Source organism: Amphibalanus amphitrite, unplaced genomic scaffold (genome assembly GCF_019059575.1).
Source record: "Amphibalanus amphitrite isolate SeventyFive unplaced genomic scaffold, NRLGWU_Aamphi_draft 000053F_arrow, whole genome shotgun sequence".
Taxonomy (NCBI): Eukaryota; Metazoa; Arthropoda; class Thecostraca; order Balanomorpha; family Balanidae; genus Amphibalanus; species Amphibalanus amphitrite.
In genome coordinates this window covers 828,039-850,196 of record NW_024881549.1, presented here as the reverse complement: position 1 = coordinate 850,196, position 22,158 = coordinate 828,039, and the positions used below count along the sequence as shown (strand labels likewise).

The window sequence follows — 22,158 nt, the reverse complement described above, 5'->3', positions numbered from 1 at the left end:
GCGGATCCAGGCGTCCAAAAAGGGGGGTTATTTTTTACCTCCCAACATAGGTGCCCTGACACCGCCTATGCATGACCAATACAATTTTAGTCGTACTCTCATAAGAAAATTGTAACACCAGTATAACGCCTTTTGGGGCGACTAACGGAGCAAGCGAGAGGGTGAGCCTTGCACGTGCGAAATTGCGAGGGGGTACCTCCAACTGAGTTGTGCACGGCACCCTACTAACCGGTCTCTAGCGATGTGCCAAATTTGAGCACAATCGGCCCAGCCGTTCTCGAGATCTGGAGGCGGCACCCTGCACGTGCGCACGTGCAAAATGGGTCCCAACTGACTTTTGCACGGCACCCTACTAACCGGTCCCTAACCATGTACCAAATTTGAGCGCCATCGGTCCAGCCGTTCTCGAGATCTGGAATCGACCCCTGCACACTGGCGGATCCAGACTTGCGTTTTGGGGGGGGCCAACTCATGCAGGAGCCAAACCTAGGGTACCCCCAAATCCTGTTTTCTCATCGGATTTAGGCCACTTATTTTTCGTCACAGCCCTGACACTATGAATATTTTTTTTAACTAAAAATAAAAATATATAAATGGTAGCCCACCCGACCCATGCCTTTATATTACTTTGTAAACACTTACTATTGCTTTTGTCGACCAGTTAACCCGCTTCGAGTCAGTGCTTGGGTCCCTTTGCGGGCCGGGAGGTGGTAAAACGGGAGGTGGTCTAGCTCGGCTCCTGGGCCAGGCACTGATTGAACTGTGCTTCATTATCGCTTGGGGGAGGGGGCAAACGGGCCACTTTAGGCCTCTGGGAAGGGGGCATGGCCCTAAATGCCCCCTCCCTGGATCCGCCAGTGTAAGAGACCATTGGAGCTGCAGTTGAGTACCTCAGACGTCAGGGTACGTCCTCAGATGTATAGGACTCGCATGGAGACCTCTTATGCTATAGTGGACTGAAAGGACCCAAAGGAGCCTGTCTAGGGCTCCCGGAGATAGACGTGGGCCCTCAGGAGCCCGCCAGAGCCCCCAATGAGGGATAAGTGAGGGATACCAAGTGCCTGCAATTGCATATTGCATAAGCCATAACGCCATTACAAATCAATATAGGTAATATGTACCAGTGGCAGATCCAAGGGGGGCCACATGGGTCATGACCCCCCTTGGTGCCCGGGGGCACCACAGGCCTGTCAGGGGCACCACCGGCCTAGCAGGGGCACTACCAGCCCGCCAGGGGCACCACAGGCCTAACAAGGGCACCACGGGCCTGTGAGGGGCCCCACAGGCTAGGCTTGTCAGGGGCACCCCAGGTCTGTCAGGGACACCAGAGACCTGCCAGGGGCGCCGCCGGCCTCGCAGGGGCACCATGGGCCTGTCAGGGGCACCAGAGGCCTAGCAGGTGTACCACAGGCCTTACAGGGGCACCTTGGGCCTGTCAGGGGCACCACAGTCCTGTCAGGGCCCAGGGGCACCAGCGGCCTAGCAGGGGCACCACAGGCCTGCCAGGGGCACCACCGGTCTAGCAGGGGCACCACCGACCTCGCAGGGGCACCATGGGCCTGTCAGGGGCCCCACCGACCTCGCAGGGGCACCACCGGCCTCGCAGGCATCACGGCATCACGCAGGGGCACCTTGGGCCTGTCGGGGGCATCACGGGCCTGTTGGGGGCACTTTAGGCTTGTCAGGGGCACCACAGTCCTGTCAGGTCCCAGGGGCATCAGCAGCCTAGCAGGGGCACCCTAGGCCCGCCAGAGGCACCACAGGCCTGCCAGGGTCCAGGGGCACCACAGACCTACCAAGGGCACCACGGGTCTGTCAGGGGCACCTCAGGCTCCCGTGCCCCCCCCCCCCCCGGATCCGCCAGTGATGCCACACCACGCGAAACACCGCCAACTCCCAGCTACCGCGCCATAAACACGTGCCAACAAGTCTTTTTTGAAGGTCGACTCCACTCGCGCAACTTTTGACTGACCCAGACCCTCACTGCTACCATATTGCTTCCATATTATGCTGTGGAAAGCTTTACTTCACCAAGTGACTAAAAACCTCCATCAAGGTATATTTTCTTAGCAATTTTTCTTACGCTTTGGGGGGGGGGGCAAACAGGCCACTTTAGGCCTTTGGGGGGGGGGGCCATGGCCCCCGTGGCCCCCCCTGGATCCGCCAGTGCCCCTGCACGTGCGCACGTGCAGCAGCACCTCAACTCTGGCACATGGATATGCATTGCATAGTGGGTGCCCACCTACATGCCAACTTTCAGCGCAATCGGCCAAGTAGTTACCGAGATATTGCAACAATTGCAAAAGTGACACCTCTTCGTTTTGCACGTGGCACGTGCATAAGGGGTCACCCACATGCATCAGGAATAGTCCAATACTTGGTAGAAGGAATGAAGCTACCCTACAAAAATTACCGCATGTAAATCGGTCAAGTGGTTGCTGAGATATAAGCCTCGCAAAAGCGTGACCACGGCCGGCCGGCCGCTCATACTCAGAAAGTTCCGTTAATCTAAGGAAAGACTACGCTCGCTTTGCTCGCTCCGTAATAACAAGACCATTGCCACCCTTTTTAGAAACAGTACCTACCAACAAAAACCTTATTTACTATACTTTTTGTGTACCCCCAATCTCAGTGATCTGTATCCGCCTATGATTTTTGAAAATGCATATTTTTAGGATCCATGTGAATTCCTGGTTCATTCTCTATCGATCGGCAAAAGTTGCGTTAAGATTGGTTCAGAAACCTGGCCGTGATAAACAGTCTAAAATGTATCTGCAATTTGCCCGTTTTTACCCCCCTCTACCCCCTATTGACATTTTTTTTAGAAATGTAGATCTCGTTGAGCGAAATCGAATGCCGTTTCAATTTTAAAAATCGGCCCGTTAAATCTCGAGATATCGAGGGGGTCGTAAACAGCCCCCCCCCCCTGCCACTAATAGGGGTAGCCAGGAGCCTGCCACTAATAGGGTTAATACCTATACCGACCGTTTTCTAAAGTGGCTAATTTTTTTCTCTCTCTCTCGCTCTCTCTCTCTCTCTCTCTCTCTCTCTCTCTCTCTCTCTCTCTCTCTCTCTCTCTCTTGCTCTCTCTGTCTCTGTCTCTGTCTTGTCGGGAGGCCAACTCTGGTCATCCCATGGAGCACTTCGCATAATCTCCTCTCTCTCTCTCTCTCTCTCTCTCTCTCTCTCTCTCTCTCTCTCTCTCTCCTCTCTCTCTCTCTCTCTCTCTCTCTCTCTCTCTCTCTCTCTCTCTCTCTCTCTCTCTCTCTCTCTCTCTCTCTCTCTCTCTCTCTCTCTCTCTCCCTCTCTCTCTCTCTCTCTCTCTTTCTCTCTGTCTCTCTGTCTCTCTCTCTCTCTCTCTCCCTCTCTCTCTCTCTTTCTCTCTGTCTCTCTGTCTCTCTCTCTCTCTCTCTCTCTCTCTCTCTCTCTCTCTCTCTCTCTCTCTCTCTCTCTCTCTCTCTCTCTCTCTCTCTCTCTCTCTCTCTCTCTCTCTCTCTCTCTCTCTCTCTCTCTCTCTCTCTCTCTCTCTCTCTTATACCGAAAGCTTCATAAAAAGCTCACGACAAAAACTTCAAGGCAGGTCTAGACCCCTCCGACTATTGGGTCATTAAACTGACTTGGAAGGTCAACGTATGATCATGGTCAACGAATGACCTATGATCTATGAATTGGGTATCATCGGCTTCCTCTCGTCACGTGCAACATGCTCTTTCTTTTCAAGAAGCTCTAGTTTGATCAAAAACCGATTAACTGTGGGGTCTGATCCATCCCCGTCAAACGTTAGCGCCTGCGAAAACGCCGGTATTGGTGCGAGTTATGGCATATTCCTACATATATAAACAATGTTATGTTTTGCTTTTTTAGTTGCTCACTTCGATTTTGTTCTAAAAATAACGCAAAAAAATCAGCATACAGTGATGTTACTTTAACTCTTACGCCTGGTATCCTTTTAATAATACTGCAATTTCATTCATGCAACATATTTATTGGTAGTTTCGTGAAAAGGTTCTGGAAATATAGTGCAGCAGAAAACAAAACTTTGTGTGAAACGACCTCCAGCCTCAGCAGGTCACGGTTAACCCTCACCCCGTTGGGAGGGGGGGGGGGGGCAATATATTTTCCTGTGTATTTTCCTGAAAAGCAAAAAAAAAAAACGGCGGCGCGCAGCCCTGCCAAATTTTCAGTAGCTTGCCGGGAATCAATTTGACACCTTCTCACAAAATTACAAGTCTTAGGTTACCTTAGGTTAGGAGTTATTGAGGTCAAACTGAGGTCATGTTCGAGCAAAAATGAGCAAAAAACACGAAATCTTGAAACGCTCATAAAAGCTACAGTTAACAAGCAATTTCAATCAAAGCTCTCTATCTGGTCGTGTAGAGTAAATACGGCGCTAAAAACTGCAATCTGGGATTTTCAAACTTTTGAGATTTTGACCCCCAAATAAGAAATTGGTCTGTTATAAAATAACAAAAAAAAGTTTTCGAGTTAAAAAAGCGGAATATATATATAATAGTCCCTGCTTTCTTCGATCAACATAACAAATTGTAGATCGATACTTCCTTTTTTGGCCAAGTTTTAGCAAACAAAAGTTCAAAATTGATTACGTCAATATTTAACTCAATGTTTAGCAATTCCAGACCACGTAGCGCAAAACAAAGACCACCATTAGCCTTCCCGTGACGAGCTGCATCGAATCGATACCCATTTTATGCAAAAATATCATATTAGAAATTTGGCCAAATTTGACCTGAGCTTCACTTGACCTTCACCAGAACATAACCTAAACTGGCCCCAAAGGTTGCCTGACCCACATAATCGCATTTGTTACGGAGCGAGCGAAGCGAGCGTAGTCTTTCCTTAGATTAACGGAAATTTCTGAGTATGAGCGGCCGGCCGGCCGGCCGTGGTCACGCTTTTGCGAGGCTTATATCTCAGCAACCACTTGACCGATTTACATGCGGTAATTTTTGTAGGGTAGCTTCATTCCTTCTACCAAGTATTGCACTATTCCCGATGCATGTGGGTGACCCCTTATGCACGTGCCACGTGCAAAACGAAGAGGTGTCACTTTTGCAATTGTTGCAATATCTCGGTAACTACTGGGCCGATTGCGCTGAAAGTTGGCATGTAGGTAGGCACCCACTAGGCACTGCATATACATGTGCCAGAGTTGGGGTGCTGCTGCACGTGCGCACGTGCAGGGGTCGTTTCCAGATCTCGGGAACGGCTGGACCGATTGCGCTCAAATTTGGTACACGGTTAGGAACCGGTTAGTAGGGTGCCGTGCACAAGTCAGTTGGGACCCATTTTGCACGTGCGCACGTGCAGGGTGCCGCTTCTAGATCTCGAGAACGGCTGGGCCGATTGTGCTCAAATTTGGCACATCGCTAGAGACCAGTTAGTAGGGTGCCGTGCACAAGTCAATTGGAGGTACCCCCTCGCAATTTCGCACGTGCAAGGCCCACCCTCTCGCTCGCTCCGTTAGTCGCCCCAAAAGGCGTTATACTGGTCATTTAAAATGGACCAGGAAACATGCATCACATAATAGTTATTTTCATATTGTGAACCTCAGTGACCTGACCTCTGTGACCTGACCTGGCCCCTATCAGTGACCTCAAATAGCAAAATATGTGTTTGGCGAATCGAATATTGTCATTCATCGATTCCTTATCGATTAACGACATGCATTTTACTCGATTTTGCAACACATTTCTTGAAATGCTTGTAAACGTGAGGGTTAACCGTGCGTGAAAATTCTACATTTGACCTGACCTGTGACGTCATCGGTTTGACTGAGGTCAATGAAATTGAGCCAAAAGATTTTTCCTCGTTGGGGCCATCCAACACCGTTTGCTGCTTGTCGCTATTTTGCGTGGTTCTCGAGATCTTAGGGGGTGGGGGCAAATACTCCCCCCCCCCCCCCAATGGGACCGATGCTTGGTAGACCCTAACGGGGCGCGGGTTAAGTGACAGAACTGTTCCCAAGAAATAACATTACAGTCGTCTCCCGGCCTCAATGGTAAGCGGCTAAAACTTTGAACGACTACCTATGGATCGGCACGCTGCCGGCTCACTCCGCCCGCTGGCTACGTGTGGCCTTGACCGTTCAATGCCGATTGGCCAAGCAACGGCCGAAGTCGTGCGCTAGTCAGCACGCAGAGAGGACGGGACGCGGTAGCGTAGCGCGGTACTGCACATTGTGAGTGACCTCTGACCTTTCCCCGTCCCCTGACCACATGCCGTGTCGCCCTCCCCCCCCCCCAGACGATAGAAACCGGTTCTAGCCTCTACGTAGGCTGCCACCCTGACCCTTCCCTCCCCACTTTACTATGTGTCGCAGTACGCACTCGCGAGTAACTGGGCGGAGCAAATTGTCACCGATACAGAGGCGGAACTGGTTGCCCTCCCGCTCGCCGAGCGACCTACCGTTAAAACCCGCGAGACCTGTACATACATTGACGCCCATGCGAGCAGTCTGGGTATCAAAGCATAGAGGTCGACACAAATTGTTGACCTCAAGGCTGCTTTCCAATGACCGATGTGATATATTGTAATATATAGGTACTAGGTAGGATAGGTATACGTATGTACGTACGTATAGATCTAGAACAGCTAATGAGCCGGCTCCGTCAAGGAAGCCACTGCCACCGTTCCCGCCTGATCCGGTCCCGGCCGGCCGGATGCTGTCACCAATCCCCCCCCCCCCATCACTGACCGTTCCCCCCATCACTGACCGCTCCCCCCATCACTGACCGTTCCCCCCATCACTGACCGTCCCCCCATCACTGACCGCTCCCCCCATCACTGACCGCTCCCCCTATCACTGACCGTCCCCCCCCCCCATCACTGACCGTTCGGGTCAGCTGACCAATCAGTCATCCTCCCCGCTCCGGAACGCAACGCTTGCTTTGACAGCAGGCAAACAATAACTTTTGACCTAATCGTACTTAACTGCAATTTTATACCTACAAGTCATGTAGACGTAATTTATACCTTTCGTCGAGAAAAGATAACTAAATGCAAAAGTTATTGAATAAGGTTTTGTAGGTACCTACTGAAATCAGTTATTTGTACAGAAATCATGTCGGTCCGTAACAACTGAAATTTTAAACACAAGAATAAAAAAAATATGTAATCTGGGTTATGGCATGTGAGCTAGATGTTTATGTATTTGGGATCGGCCTCGATGTGCTATCTTTCTTCAGCGAATTATTGTAAAACTGTATGGGCAAGCGTATAAAAGTTGGTTCCCATGGAATATGCCAATAATACCTAGATCTAACCCTGAGTTAAGACTGGAAGGCTGTAGCAATTAGTAACAAGTAACACCTGTATTTTAATATGCAGCTTCGAAGTACATCTAAAAACACACAAACTTCCAGACCGAAGCATTTCAGTAGGGTAGAAGAGTGTAATTATGCATTATGTTTCTTTTCCCTCTTAGCATGACCTGTGCAGTTAAGAGGAGGGGGAGGGGAAGCGCGAAAAGGGCGCAGTAAATCTTCTGCAAACAGGGCCCTGTTTCACCGGTGATAGCACCACGCTGCCATTACACGTGTCAAATTGGGTTTCATGGAGACGTCAACAAGCCTATTCCTCCAACACTACCAGAAGTGTGAGGTCAGCTCGCGAAATGGAATAGCAGCGTGCTGCTATCACCGGTGAAACAGGGCCCTGGACGAGTCAGTCACCTCCTCCCCACTATCATCAGCTGGCCCACTCAGCAGCGCTGCATAGTGCATACCAAACTGACACCTAAAACACCACGGCTTCCTGCACACAACATCAGCCGTGGCATCAAACATCCGCATTCAGTTTTGAAAACAATGAGTTAGTTTACGACCTTCACTGCGGGGTCGGCCTTCATACGCCCTTTTTACTTGGCGATGGCGATATATGTTTTTCGTTGCGCTCAATAGTGCATATTGCCTGCATGGAACTTCGTACCGTATACTTAACTACCTGTCATGTTTCATTAAATGCTTGATTGGTATGTGAAGTATTATTTAAAACAATTTGATAATATCTTCAGCGTGGACGGGCGACACCGCCGTTCTAGCAACAGCAACGCATTTAACGCATTCCCTAATTGTTTTAATTATATCTACTGCCACTAAGCCAACGCGTTCCAAAGCAACAATAAAACTGAATAGGTATAGGCACTCACTTTTCAACCTTAACACAGATCCTGAGGAAAAGTTTTTAATAATGACACTCAAGTCATATCTCAACATGAAAACGTACCTGAGGCATTTCGGAAAATACATTATTATTCGTGCTCAAGGATGGCATGTATAAAACAAGATCCCGTTTCACATATGCATAGGGTAAGCAATAACAGACATGAAATGAGTATTTATTGACACGTCTTAAGCCACACAGTGACAGCAATGCAGTAAAATAATCAAAAAATATCACAACGATACTCATAGAGCGTCTTATGGCCTGAAGATCTTCCTACTTCTTCCATATTGCAAACAGCACTAAAATATAGGTGAACATCGTGGAAAAGGCCTGAAACAAAGACAACGCCACTGTCAAAAATATGCAACAGTAAATGTTGAGAAGCTCATTGCGGACATTAAAAGAGTAATGTAGCGATATAATAAACCAGGGGCGGCGGATTCGGGGGGGGCAGGGGGGGCAGCTGCCCCCCCTGGCAAAATCGTGGGGGGGCAAAAGTATCTTTTTGCCCCCCCATAATTTGTGACAAAGCTTAGACAAGAAACCATATACCTGGTTATTCTGTTCGATCATCTGAAGATGTAACCAGATGCCCATATACTTTCATACGTTGCCTTTCTTAAATGGCAAGCGTTCGCGTTCAATTGAAGTTTTCATCTCTTCAACCTAGTTTTGGAGGCATTATAAGCGTCAACGTGACGCAGCGGCAACCCAGGCCTTCAGTGACCGCTTACAGGGGCGACAGATACGGGGTGGCAGAGGAGGCATCGTCCCCTAAGAAACTTCTGGAGGAGGGTCAAACGTATATTCTTGCCCCTCCATAATTTGTGCCCTAAACATGAGGCAACTTTCCATAACCTGATATTGCAGCTATGCGCTCCTACAGTTTGTCCAACGGTGCCTTTTGAATAGGTATGTGTAAATGCTAACCATTTCCGCTTTATATCATTTTTTTGTCTTTTTAGATTCGATTTAGAGATATTTTAAGTGTGCAAGAGACGCAACTCATACCTTCAGTGGTCGTTTGCCACATAAATGCCAAATCGTAAGCGATCGGAGAGGGAAGGGCTAGCCATTCGCTTGCGGGTAGTTAGGGCTGATGAGCGCTCATAATAAGCCACTCGCCTGATTTTTTTTTCAATCGCAACAGTTTCCAGCGCATAAAATGGTAAACGGCGCCGAGGTCGTACACATTTACCACATTGACCGATGCACGGTTGACGGTATGGTATGACACCGAAAGGCCAGTCATCAGAGATCTGCTTTGGGCATTCGGAGGCTTGTGTGGGGCCAGTGTTAAAACTGGATGTTCACAGTTTAGTATCCGCTTTATTTCAGTTTTCACAATTAAAAAAGCAAAAATTAATGACGGAAACTTTTGAGGGTTATGGCACTGATCATTAGTCCCCCCCCCCCTCTGTCTAAAGGCTGGCTATAGAATAAAGAGCATCAAACACGAACAGTAGCGACGGAACACCTTCAATTAAGGCACTGCCGACTTTTGGTCCCATTCTTTCCATGCAACGCCCATAGGGCTAACGTTAAAATGCCAAAATCAAAGGGGCGCACGGTGCCCCGGTGCCCTCCCCGTTCCGCCGCCTATGAACACGAAAGCAAAATCTAAGGCATTTTGGAAAAATGAGTATGCTCCGCAGCGTCCGATAACTACCACCTTCCAGTGGGTCAAGCCAACGGGGCCCAAGTCTATAATGGCACTTAACGATAGCACTAACCTTGTCTCACTTTTCGTTGAAGTCTGTTCCGAATGGTATCGGCCACAGACTGGCTGCACTGAGGTCGTTTGGTATGTGCAACTGTAATTAAAGCCACCTGAGGCGCCCTGACACCAGGCTGAAGCTGGGTTGGAAATACTTCGTCTTTGCAGATATCACTGGCCACTGATTCTCGAGTGCCTGAAGTGAACCGGTAGATGTCGTGGCAAAATTTGGTGTGATAATTTGGACCTTACCGCAGTCAGCACACCCTGAAGCCCTAATAAAGAAACGCCCCACCCAGATCTTCTGGATTCTTGTTCCAGTCCACCGTTCCTTCACCTCAGCCCGCCGCCGCGCTCCCTCACCCTCCGTTCCTAGCTTGACGAGCGTTTGGGCCTTAGTTAAGCCTCGCTGTAGGCTTACTGTATAAACCCATCGAGACAGCCCGTCTCGGTGAGCTTATTTGGCGAACTACTGCCTTGGGGAGGGTTTCTGGCGGATCGCTGTCCCAATAGGTTTAGATGCGACCGACTGTCTCTGAATGTTTGAGCGGTCTCCTCCCGCTGTGAGCTAGTTTCAGTTGATATCTGTCTCAGAAATACTTTTTAAAGGAAGGTTAAACGGAAATCGAACGTAAAATGAACAGAGGAAATGGTAACGAGTTACCTCATTGCAAAGAATAGCGCTCGCCTACTTCAAAAGGCTTGGCACCGTTCTTCAACATCTGATATGCGATCGGGTTATGGCACAATTTTTCCCATTGGAGCTTTTTTCTAATACAGCAATACGAAAAGCGTTACATTGTCCACTGGCGGATCCAGGGAGCGGGCATTTAAAGCAAATATTTACTCCCCCTCCCCCTGGCTCCTGCATCGCCCGAAATAGACAAAACGTACCTTATGTTTCCTAATAATAACACTTTTATCAGTTTTTTTTGCTTTATGCTGTTCAGCAGTGGGTCCGTAAGGAATCGAAATCCGAGGAGTTTTTGGATTTTGGACACTTTTTTTTGGGGGGGGGGGGCTATGTCCCCTACAGCGTCGAAAACGCCTTTCTGGATCCGCCTATGACATTATCTCGACTGGGATCTTGCCCCCCCCACGCCAAAATCGAATCCGCCGCCACTGTAATAAACACATTATTCAGCGGCGTTTTACATCCCCGTCGTCGTTGAGACTGACCGATATGAGAGCTGGCCGGCCGAGTTTGAAGTAGCCGACATCCACCAGCGCCACATCACGAGTTATCTGCTGCTGGTAGCGGGATATCTGAAACGGCGACACACGCATCACTGTTATGCCTGAGATGGCACGTGCTCATCACTGTGATCAGTGATGTGTTGGATGGCCACATCACGCCACGTCACTAGTTATCTGCTGCTGGTAGCGGGATATCTGAAACGGCGACACACACTTCACTGTTATGCCTGAGATGGCACGTGCTCATCACTGTGATCAGTGATGTGTTGGATGGCCACATCACGCCACGTCACAAGTTATCTGCTGCTGGTAGCGGGATATCTGAAACGGCGACACACGCTTCACTGTTATGCCTGAGATGGCAAGGTGCACATCATTGTGATATGTTGGATGGCACGTCTGGGCTTACTGAGATAGATGAACACCACTGAAAGGTCTAAGACGGCTATGTTGTATTGTCCGAGACCACAGGTGGACATCACTGTGATGTCTCAGGAGACTATGTGCAGCGTGCACATCACCAGCAAAACTGTGTTATATAACGTTGCAACAGCTGCTGATGGTTTCTTTATGCTTGTATAGCAGGAACTTTTCGCTGTCAGCGAGTTTTCCAATGTGATTCACGCCAGAACAGGCAGTTTTCGCATTCGATTCACACCCACCAACCTAAATCATAGCTGAAGGTTACAATGTTTTTTTAGGACGATTAAACTCAGTATTTATTCGGTGCCAATACCAGTACAGTCATTCAGCATTATCCTGCGCTTGTAATTTCATAACCACAAGTCCCGTTTAGGTGCTAGATACTGCTAAAATGAAGGTTTCATTTGCGCGATAAGCGGAATCGAAACGTCTACCTTGAACTAACAACATGTCAGTCACAACGAAATCACATGAAAAATGCCACTGTAGTTAATAAGCAGGCAATTGCACTCTACGCAGATCGGTGTTATCGTTTTTTTTTTAATATGATTGCCAGTGAGTGACGACCTTGTCGGATACCTATGCTTTAAATGTCTGAGACTGCGTTACATATAGAGAGGTCGATGAAAAAAATGAGAACAGTTAAGCACCTTACATAACGGCGCTTCATCTGATGGTGTACTACGGGATTCTAAAGCATCATTATGATTTATTGGTTATAGCGCACTTCCATGAAATAACTAAATAATTTTGACTGGTAATGAACTTCCTACCGATACGTTAATGAAACTACTGGTTTTATCGCCCGACTGCGAGTACAGTGGTGACCACCCACACACCAAGGAGGCCCTGCAGTGCCGCCAGCCGTCCGCTGCGGGCGGGAGCGCTCTACTCACCGCCTTCTCCAGGGATGAGTCGTCGTTGGTCTCGATCTGCGCCAGCAGGTTGATGATCTCGCAGAACTGGTCGCGCGCCATGTCCGACACGTAGCAGGGGATGTACAGTGGATCTAGTAAGGATCTCCAGACGAAACTAGATGGCGTTGAGCCTCAGTCGAGTCCATGTGAGATTCAAGGAGAGGTCACTACCGAGCTGAGCCCGGTGAGGAGGTGGGGAGGGGCGAGGGGGCGGGGCGGGTGGCGAGGTCACGGTGCGGTTGACCTGTCAAACAGCCCCGGCGCGGTGGGGCACTGCCGCAGGCAAATGGCGCACTCCAGTCTCCAGCGTTGTTCCATATCGCGGTGGTGGGCCGGGCGGCCGGTTAGCTTGACAGTTGGCTGCTTGGAAGGAAAGGATAATGAGGCATGGGTTTGCTGTGGCCGGTTTATCTACTGTCAACTATGATGAACCCAAAGTAATGCAAATGTGATGTTGGTAATGCAGCTGGCAATGCAATGCTAGCGAATGCTCCGGGCGCCCAGTAGCTATAAGGATTAATATTATTTATGTCTCCTGAAATTTTCATTGAATATAATTCAAGCAATAGAAAGATCGTATCGTTCGCCAGTTTTTTGACCGGCTGGCGTTTCTTGCGTAGCTTTGGCAAATAATTATCACGCAGGTGATTTTTTTACTGATAAGATGGGCCTTTAAGGTCAAATCAAGTCGCTAAGAGAAGATGAGGAAAAGTAGACGAATGCCACATTTTTGTGCATGAAGTCTGGAGTTATAAAAACCTAAAAGCGTGTAAGCAAAAAATAATAAGATCCGTTAATACCTAAAGATATTTGACCCGAAATTAGCCTCTGTTTTGTCTGACCCTGGCCTGACCCATGATTGCGTGAAAGACACCGGTCCAACAGGGTTCAACCCGGCCCAACCTGGTTCGGCTCCCCCTTATATTGAATTTGGCACGAACCTTTTGAATGAAAGGAATCACAAGGACAGAGTCCCCGCTAAGCTGAGCTTGTTGCGTTGACCCTGCTCTCTACCCTCCGATCAAACAATTCCTGGTCTATAGCAGAATTAGAGTCCAAATTTTAACGTGCGCACATAGCCGCGCACGGCCGGTCCCCTCACTGACTTCGCCTGGCAGCGGCCTGCCACCAACCACAACCATACCCGTCAGGAGGCTCAAAAACGTCAAATACACGTCGCGTTTCGAACCCGGACTTTTGCAACCGGGACGTGCGCTCTCACCACATGGCACATGGAGTCCAACGCTCTACCGACCGAGCTACCGGGACGGACATTTACCTTGTGGTTTCGCCTCGTGACATTGACAGACGTCAGACACTTTGGCCGAACTCTAGCCGAAACACTGAGCAAGCTGCGCAGGGCGATAGGTGCTCGTAGCGTTGAGGTTGGGTAACCTGTGAGCTGAATGCGATGTCGTGAGTTCGAGCCCCATTCCCGGGTCTGGTTTTATCTCGACACGAACCAAACCTTTCCTTCTACTGTAACACAGATGAGCACGATGACATCTTTCACCAACATCTTTCCCCAATATCCTCTAAAAAAAGTCAAAATTATCGCTTATAAATGTTTAGCTAAGTTTCATTTTTAAAGAAAATATTTTTTGGCCATTTTTCTGGAGCCATTTCAACTCTTTCTTTTCGGATTTTTTTGTCGACCCGATAAAACCCACCAAAACTGAACGTGCCAAATGAAAAATAACCAACTCAAATAACAGTTTAGAAAAGCCTAAGACACCATGCAACTATCGACTGAATAGTTGCATGCTATGAATACGTCCTAGATTTCAATTATCATTGTTCAACATTTTGGCTGGAACTGACGCTGCCTCTGGCTTGCCGTTTGTTTGAGATAATGATTCCCTTCAGTCGCATTCTTGCCGGTTCCACATGAACAGGATACCACCATACCGGAGTGAACGCACCCGCAACCATCATCCCCTCCCCTCAGCCTCGGCGCAGTGGCGGGCGGCCCTGGGCGGCCCACTCCCGGCGCTACGCACGCCCCATGCGCCGTGATACCGCGTCACTCCCCCTCCCTCCTTCCCCCACAATGACCGGTGACCTCACTTCCCTCGGGATTTGGACTCGCCCTACCCCGTTCGTAGCGCCACGTGGTGGCTCTGGAGATCTTAAATAGACCCACTGTACAGGTGCATCCACGAGACGAGCAGCAGCCAGACGTGCGGCACCAGGATGGGCAGCATGACGAGCGACGGCGTGCCGCGCGCCATCAGCTCGTACACCTCCACAGAGTGGAACACCACGTACACCACCACCACCGTGGCGAAACCCATCCCGATCAGCACGTGCGTGCCGAATATGTTGAGCAGCAGCCGCTGCGCAGTGACGATCTGCACGTGCATCCTGTGCAGGTGTTTGACCTGGTGGGCCGATACGATCCCCTCCAGACGGCGCATGGCCTCGCCGATGCAGACCACGTAGCGGGCGATGAGCATGCCGAAGAACAGGTAGAAGGTGAAGGAGAACGTCTCCAGCGCCAGGTTGGACATCATGACGGGGATGTAGACGTACGACCACCACGGGTTGAAGATGGCCAGGTCGGTGGTCTTGCGGTCGTTGAAGACGGCCAGCGCGGCGCAGGCGCACCACAGCACCATCATGGGGATGAGCAGGCCGATGGTGATGAGCGCCAGCCGGCGCTGCGAGCGCAGCACGCCGTTAGTGGTCGGGAGGCTGGACATCTCCGTCACCGTCTCCTGGATCTTGTTGAAGAAGGCCGGGAAGGCGCGCACGTGGTAGAGCGTGATGACGGCGGTGCCGACCGTGATGAGGTGGATCGTGCCCGCCAGGTGGGTGTGCACCATGGCGTCGAACAGCGCCATGCCGCCGTGCTGTACGTGCCGTACACAGTCCATCATGCCCTTGATGAAGTGCAGGAAGCCGGACATGTGCACGAAGAAGTAGATGACGTACACAACCGTCGAGGTGACGGTGATCTGAAAGCACTCGTCCGTGTCAACGGCCACGTTCAGCAGCCCGAGACAGCGGTAGTACCAGAAGAGCGGCTCGAACGAGCGCAGGAACGTGTTGCAGTGCGGCCCGTGCTGGTTCTCCATGTTGGTCGGCGGGTACATCGGGTGCAGGCCCTCGAACAGACACTCCACGCTGAATTTGGAGCTGTTGAGCGCGTTCTTGGCCGACTCGGCCGTGCACGGTCGGACCCGCACCACGCTACCACCGCCGGCTCGGCGAGCGCTGCTGGCCGACACCCCGCGAGACATTCCTGGGGAAAACACACAAACATACTCTTAGGTACACATGTGCTTAGCCATCAAACGTATAAGGAAACGGAGACATCCAGACTGTAGTTAAAAAATCACGCTGGTACTGCAATAAAGACAAGTTGAGAAGTAGCAACACTCGAGAAGTGATGCACACTTCACATTTTCATGTGTCATTTTAACTCACTTCAAACACCCAATTGTCCTCCTAAAAAAGAGGTCGTCAATGTCAGAGTCTGGGTATTCCACTAAATTCCGTGAATGGAGCACCGGACGATAAGCTAACGCGAAAGTTGCGTTGCCCGATGCCACATTGAACTTCATGTGGTGGTTACGATCGTTGTGAAGTAAGTAGTTGTGAAGTCGTGTAGAATGCATGACAATTACAAAGAATTATGTATAACGTAAAAAGATTAAAGAATAATGCACACGGTGCTGCATTTTATCGCCTGGGCTTGTTTAAACATTAAAATGCTCGCAGAATGAATGTTTTATCAGCACAACGAACGGCGAGTAGCTATCCCTGAGTAGTATCGAAGCGAAATTAGGCAGGAATGTAACTGTGCAGTGTATGTAAGTACGTACACGCTTATTACACGACACATAAATTGCGTGACAAAGTTGTTTTGAGCTGTTGGTCAATCCAGGCGCTTAGTACATGTCCAGCGTCCACTATCACGAATTCCATCGCCATGTAGTCAGTGAGCATACATGCACACCAGCTTAGCTGACAGCTAAGCGCGGATGTTACCTACACTTACGATTCTAATTTAAGTACATTTGTACAACTTTGCAAACAATTTAGATGAGTGAACCATGTGAGAACGAGTGAATCATGTTCTTTTTCTTATCATTGTTGTGATAAGAAAAGAAAGAGCAAGCTCCAAAGCAATTTAGCTTCTCTGCTTCTCAGTCTACGTATCTGACAGTCAAGTAAAAAAAAAAAAAAAAAATCTGACAGCGGGGTGCAAACTGCGAAGAAAAGGAAAGATGAACAGCGCTCATTCCAGTTACCATGAAAGCGACCGACCCACAGCCATATAAAGCGCCCGTTTGTAGCAATCGGCTGTATGGTATATCGGCTGTATGGCGCTCCACGCTCACAGCGATGGACTTCAGAGACCATTTCGGTCTTATTCACACCGACGATGAGACACTCTCATCAGAGCAGGAGGGAGTGCATAGGCGAGTTCTGGCTTTAATGGATGAAGCACGAGCTTACCCGGGTCCCGGTAAGCGAATTTCTGCCGAGGAAGTCGCGCGTCTGCTACCACAGTTGAATCGTGACGCGTCTCCTGGCCCCGACGGAGTCTCGGCAGAACACCTCCTGTACGGGTCCTCTCCAGTCCTCCTGCAGGCTCTCAGCAGCCTTCTAACCGCATGCCTAAACGAAATGTGTGTGCCAGATAGTTTTACGAAAAGCACAGTTGTGCCGCTGATAAAGAAAAATGACCTTGACCCCAACTGCGCGGACAGCTACCGACCAATCTCTCTCGTAGGCACAGTTTCTAAACTACTAGAGTTGATTTTGCTAGAAGAGTTAGGCACCACATTCCGCCCGTCTGAGCTTCAGTTCGGTTTCCTATCTAAGCGCGGCACAAGAGAGGCAACCATGCTTGTACAGGAGACAGCACAGTATTATCTGTCTCGTAAATGCGCTGTGTTTGTTGCGAATCTGGACGCCCGAAAATGTTTTGACCGCATATGGCACTCTGGCGTCCTACTGAGGACAAACGACTATCTGTCTCCGCGGAGCTGGGCTCTCCTTGCGTACTGGTACACACATTTAACAGCGCTAGTCCGATTCGGTGGAGCGCTTTCAGACACATTCGATGTACGCCGAGGGGTGAGACAAGGAGCTCTCTTGTCACCCTGCCTTACTAACTTGTTCCTGCTGCCACTGATCCAGCAGCTTGATGACAGCGGACTGGGCCCGTCGGTACATGGCCATCACATTCCCGTAGTGGCCTATGCAGACGATCTGCTGTTGATGTCAAATAACGTGCGAAATCTGCAAAAATTGCTTAACATTGTGACAACTTTCTCAGTGAGCTCTAGGCTAGAATTCGTCCACACGAACCCTCACTTAACAAAAAGTCATTGTTTTATATTTGGAAAAGAACTACTGGCTCAGGTGCCCCGATGGGTCTTATGTGGTCAGACCTTGTCTCTTAGACAAGAGACAGAGCATCTGGGTGTACAACTTCAATCGCAGCTACAGGCTACAGGCCATATCAGCGCAAGAATGCGCCGGGGAAGAGGTGCTTTCTTCGGCCTCACGCCGGCCGGCATGTTCAATTCGTATTTGACTGCAGTGGACAAGGCCTATCTTTGGCGTATGGTAGTATCGCCAGCTCTGCTTTATGGATGCGCTGTGTGCTTTTTAAGGTCAGAGGACATATTACGTCTTGATTCTTGGCAGGCGACTGCAATCAAGTCGGCCTTGCGTTTGCCTCGCACAGCGCACCATACAGCTCTACTGGCGGCACTACGGATTCCGAGTGTGCAGGAAGTTCTCCGTCGAGCTTTATTCAATACTTTCAGGGACGCGTTTCGCGGGGAGCATCGCCTTCGTCGTGTTTTGTTAAGTGATCTGGCTCACACTGCGCTCAATTCGACCCGTTTGCACTGCCCAGGCTCACTTGTAAGTCACATGCTCTCACTGTGTGGGATGAACTATGAAACACTATTGAGAGTTGCTGGGGGGCATGTGTCACGAGACCTGATTAGCGCTCCCAGACGAGTGGATGGTATTGCCGACTCACTGCGCTGGCTACTGGCCCAGAACAATGGCGACGCCTGGGCCATGATCCATATGCTTGTCTTACCCCAACGAGTGTCATCGTAGCACTCCTGTTAAAGTTTGCGGGATTACTGGTTTGCGCTGAACAGGCTGCATGGAACAGCTGTTTGTACGTCTTTGTGTCACATGAATATGATGTGTATTGTGTAACTGTGTGAGACACCTTGTATTGTATCATGCCAATATGCTTTGTCCCTATATGATGGGATGTTAAATAAAATTGATTGATTGATTGATTGATTGATATATGGAACGGCCGCCATTTGTGAGAGTAACCGTTCAGGCGGGACCCGTTACCACCATTTGTTACAAGTTTACAACCCCAGCACACGTTCCACAGCCATCGACAGCTACCGATGGGCGCGGACAACGCCCGGACAGGCACTTTATGACAGGACCAACACCTCCAAAAGCACACTCCCGGGCTTCAATAGGCGCCGGTGGAACAGCTATCGATATCCCGATTGCCTACAAAAATGCGCTGTTGTGACAAAGCGTCTGAGCCATTGGACATGTGGACAATACCAAACATTTGTCTGCACTCTTTGTGTTCGAGGTGCTTGGGATACTTGCACGGTGCACCCTCATTGGAAAAAGTCGGTGCTACTATAAATTTCAGGTGGTTCGTTGATGCGAGGATGAGTAAATCTTGAAGAGCCTTGGAACCAACAGCCGATAGGCGACAGCACCTGAATGTCATGACACATTTAATATTCATCGGAAGATTGTACAACATGAGGGAAGTTTCGATCCACTGCGGAACTGCGCACTTTTTAAACAAAGGTTTCATAATATGGTGTTATACCATGTCAAACTTTTGTACCTGTGCTGCTGTGCAAACGATAGCTCACTCTGTAAAATGCTCGCACGCGCTGCATCTTGGTATACCATAGCAGAGAGCGGAATATGACATATTGCGGTGCCCATTGATGTGCTTTATGATAGCGCACCACTTTAATAGGCATGCTCGGAATTGCTTTTGGACACGCGATTTCTGGCAGAAAATCATTAGGGATAATAAAATACAGCGTCGATTCACATGTATCGTCATTGTAAGACATACGTTACCACCACTTTTATTAGATGTGTGCACATTGCACCCTATCGTGAACGGTGTGTTTGTATAACAGAGCGACGAAGGAACCGAAACATCAAAGCATTACCAACAAAACTGATGTTACAAGGTACAACACATCACAAAAATACCTACAACTAGTTTTAGCTGAGATGTGTCTCTACCCAACATTTCGTTTCGTCGGTTTCGTCATGTCTCTCATCATTTCGTTACGTCAGTCAGTCCACGCGGCCGCTGCCACTGAATGATGAACTCTAAAATGAACTTGACCGACGTGCGTGCTCAGACTGATTGACCCCACCCGCTCTGAGCTCCCTGTTGAGGTGACCCCAACTCACCTGAGCGTTCTAGCTGGTCGGCGGCGGCCGCGGGCGGTCGGGGCAGCGGAGCAGACTGGTCATACTCGGTCACCACCAGTGGCTCATCCTGCGATTCCTGACGAACGGTGGCCACCATACGGTCCCAGGCGAGAAGGTCACGGCGCTGCCGCTTGCAGATTAGTGATGATCACAGGAACCACCGCCTCAGAGGGCAGTGCTGATCACAGATCCGCCGTCCCTCAGGGTCGGGTCATGGGGCTCACAGTTCACAGGACCTATTGTTCACAGGACCACCGTCTGACAGGGCCGGTCAGAAGACCTCACACACCGCCGCCAGCAGTAGGGGCAGATACGGGGTCAGTCGCTAACCGGCTGTCTCGGTCACACCGGCAGTGACACAGTCACCAATGGCAGTCTCAGGAATACCTACCACCCCAGCACAGCAGCCTCAGCAGTCACAGCCAGTAACCACCAGCACAGCAGCCAGTAGTCACACCCAGTAGCTACCAGCACAGCGCTTACCGACTATCGGAGCAGGTGGCGGCAGTCCAAGCACTTCACGGAATGTTTTCAATCTTCAACTTCAAATGCGTTTCTCTCCAACAGGCTTCCCAAGTTTGGAACAGCGGCTACCATGACCTTTGACTTCGAAGGCCAGACTGCCTGATCGGCTCGCTTCTCAGTCCCTCGGTGCTCGCTGCCGAGGCTGTGTCGTCTGTCCTCCCCGGGTCGCTGTCCCCGCGGTGTCTCCGGCCGCTGACGCCCCTGTTGCCGCGGGCAGTGTGCGCCGGTTGGCCGCGGGCCGCCCTCTCTCACCTGCGGGACGCTGCAGACGGCAGTGTCGGCCACTCCGAGGAGCCGCGGCTGTCGCCGGCACCGCCGGATCGTCGCCGGGGCTACTGAATCAACAGCAGCGCGGCCGACCGCCGGCCACCGGCCCACATCGATCCGACCATTAGGTGAACCGAGGTGCCGCCGCCGCCGGCACACCCGGCAACGTGGGTGCCATGGCCGGGACGGGCCGCAGCGGTCGCACCTCTGACCCTGCCGTGTCGGCGGCACATACAGGCTGCCACTGGTTCGGCCCAGCTGCCAGTAGAATTGATCAGCGGGCGGCAGTGGCGACCGTGACCGTCCAGAGCGCCTCGCGGATTCACCCGCCAACCAATGACGCTACAAAATAATACGATACTCGCCAAGATTGAATTTCCTTAGTCCTTAGTAGGACGCCTGAATCTTCTAAAAGAAGATATGAAACAATGTCTAAACCAAGTCCGAGCACCGTACTCATTCAGGCACCACGATGACAACAAGAAATCGCATTGCATTTACATCGCAAATATGCTTAGCTGACGTGAATGCAGAGCGAGACACTAAGCCGTGGTGTTCGTTAACGTTTGGGGAGAAGTGGCTGGATCCATTTGCAGGGCTTCACATCGCAGCATGACGCGTAATTTCGTAACTTTATTGAGGTGAAGCATGACCAGCAAACTCCGTCATAAATATAAGAAATCTCGTAAATCAGTAGAATGCATTATGAATCATTGCGTGTACCGATACCGTTCCCTGCTTTTCGAACAACGACGTCACCTCTACACCAGTGACGTCACACTGCTAATTGTGAGACCATTCGCACCAATTGCTGATGGTTGGGAAATGGGGGGCTGGTCTTGCATGTGTTGTCCCACGGGACAAAGGAGCACTCTGGGCTCTGGAGACAGCCGCTGTCGTCGGCGGGGTCTGCCCACGATGATACTAATAGCTCGTCGGCAATCGATATGTAGTGCATGGTCACTCAGCCGCCCACGCTATCAGAGGAGTGGATGTCGCTCGAATCAGTTCTTGTGCATAGGCTCTGCTATCGGGGTACAGAGGACGGGGACATGTCTTGTGCTTCTTCTGAACCACACATGGGATCTGAAGGCACGTACAGTGCTTTCTTTTTTAGTACTACACGGTACACCCAATGACAGCGGTAAAAAATAAACGGCTTAACTTAGTCTTCATTATCGCATAGCCTTTCGGAATCCTCGTAAAGTGTATGAAAGATGCAAAGCACTTTGGTGCATGATCAACTCCAACCATGCGTTGCCATAAAAAAACGCACTTCTCGTGTATACAGCTAGCTTTGGGATGCACATCGCACATTGCACATTGCCGCGCTGAATATTTTAGGCACACGGAGGGCGTCGCCGTCATCTATGGACAGAATTAGGAGGGTCCCTGCGGTGCAGCATGGTTCAGGCGCAAGACAGGCAGAGCCATCTATGAACACAACTT

General features: G+C 50.1%; 1 protein-coding gene across 2 annotated transcripts; it reads right to left on the bottom strand.

The window, feature by feature from the left end:
* Positions 1-8,099: 8,099 nt before the first annotated feature.
* Positions 8,100-20,597, bottom strand: LOC122377970. 2 transcript variants are annotated; one of them, XM_043358625.1, is made up of 5 exons: positions 19,897-20,595; positions 14,589-15,682; positions 12,418-12,525; positions 11,081-11,167; positions 8,100-8,514 (listed from the first exon to the last, which is right to left on the bottom strand). In XM_043358625.1, the coding sequence occupies exons 1-5, from the start codon at positions 20,012-20,014 to the stop codon at positions 8,458-8,460; spliced, it is 1,464 nt and encodes a 487-aa protein (XP_043214560.1). In that variant the 5' UTR covers positions 20,015-20,595; the 3' UTR covers positions 8,100-8,457. The 2 variants fall into 2 exon arrangements, with proteins under 2 accessions (XP_043214560.1, XP_043214561.1); XM_043358626.1 differs by lacking the exons at positions 8,100-8,514; positions 11,081-11,167 and adding an exon at positions 11,260-11,419 and having other exon boundaries at positions 19,897-20,597.
* Positions 20,598-22,158: the final 1,561 nt, after the last annotated feature.

Coding starts and splice junctions, on each gene's coding strand:
- LOC122377970 (XM_043358625.1), bottom strand. CDS start 20,014: ATGGTGGCCACCGTTCGTCAGGAATCGCAGGATGAGCCACTGGTGGTG. Junction 11,168..12,417: donor ACTCATCCCTGGAGAAGGCG/GTGAGTAGAGCG, acceptor TCGCCGTTTCAG/ATATCCCGCTACCAGCAGCA. Junction 8,515..11,080: donor GCCGGCCAGCTCTCATATCG/GTCAGTCTCAAC, acceptor TCTTTGTTTCAG/GCCTTTTCCACGATGTTCAC.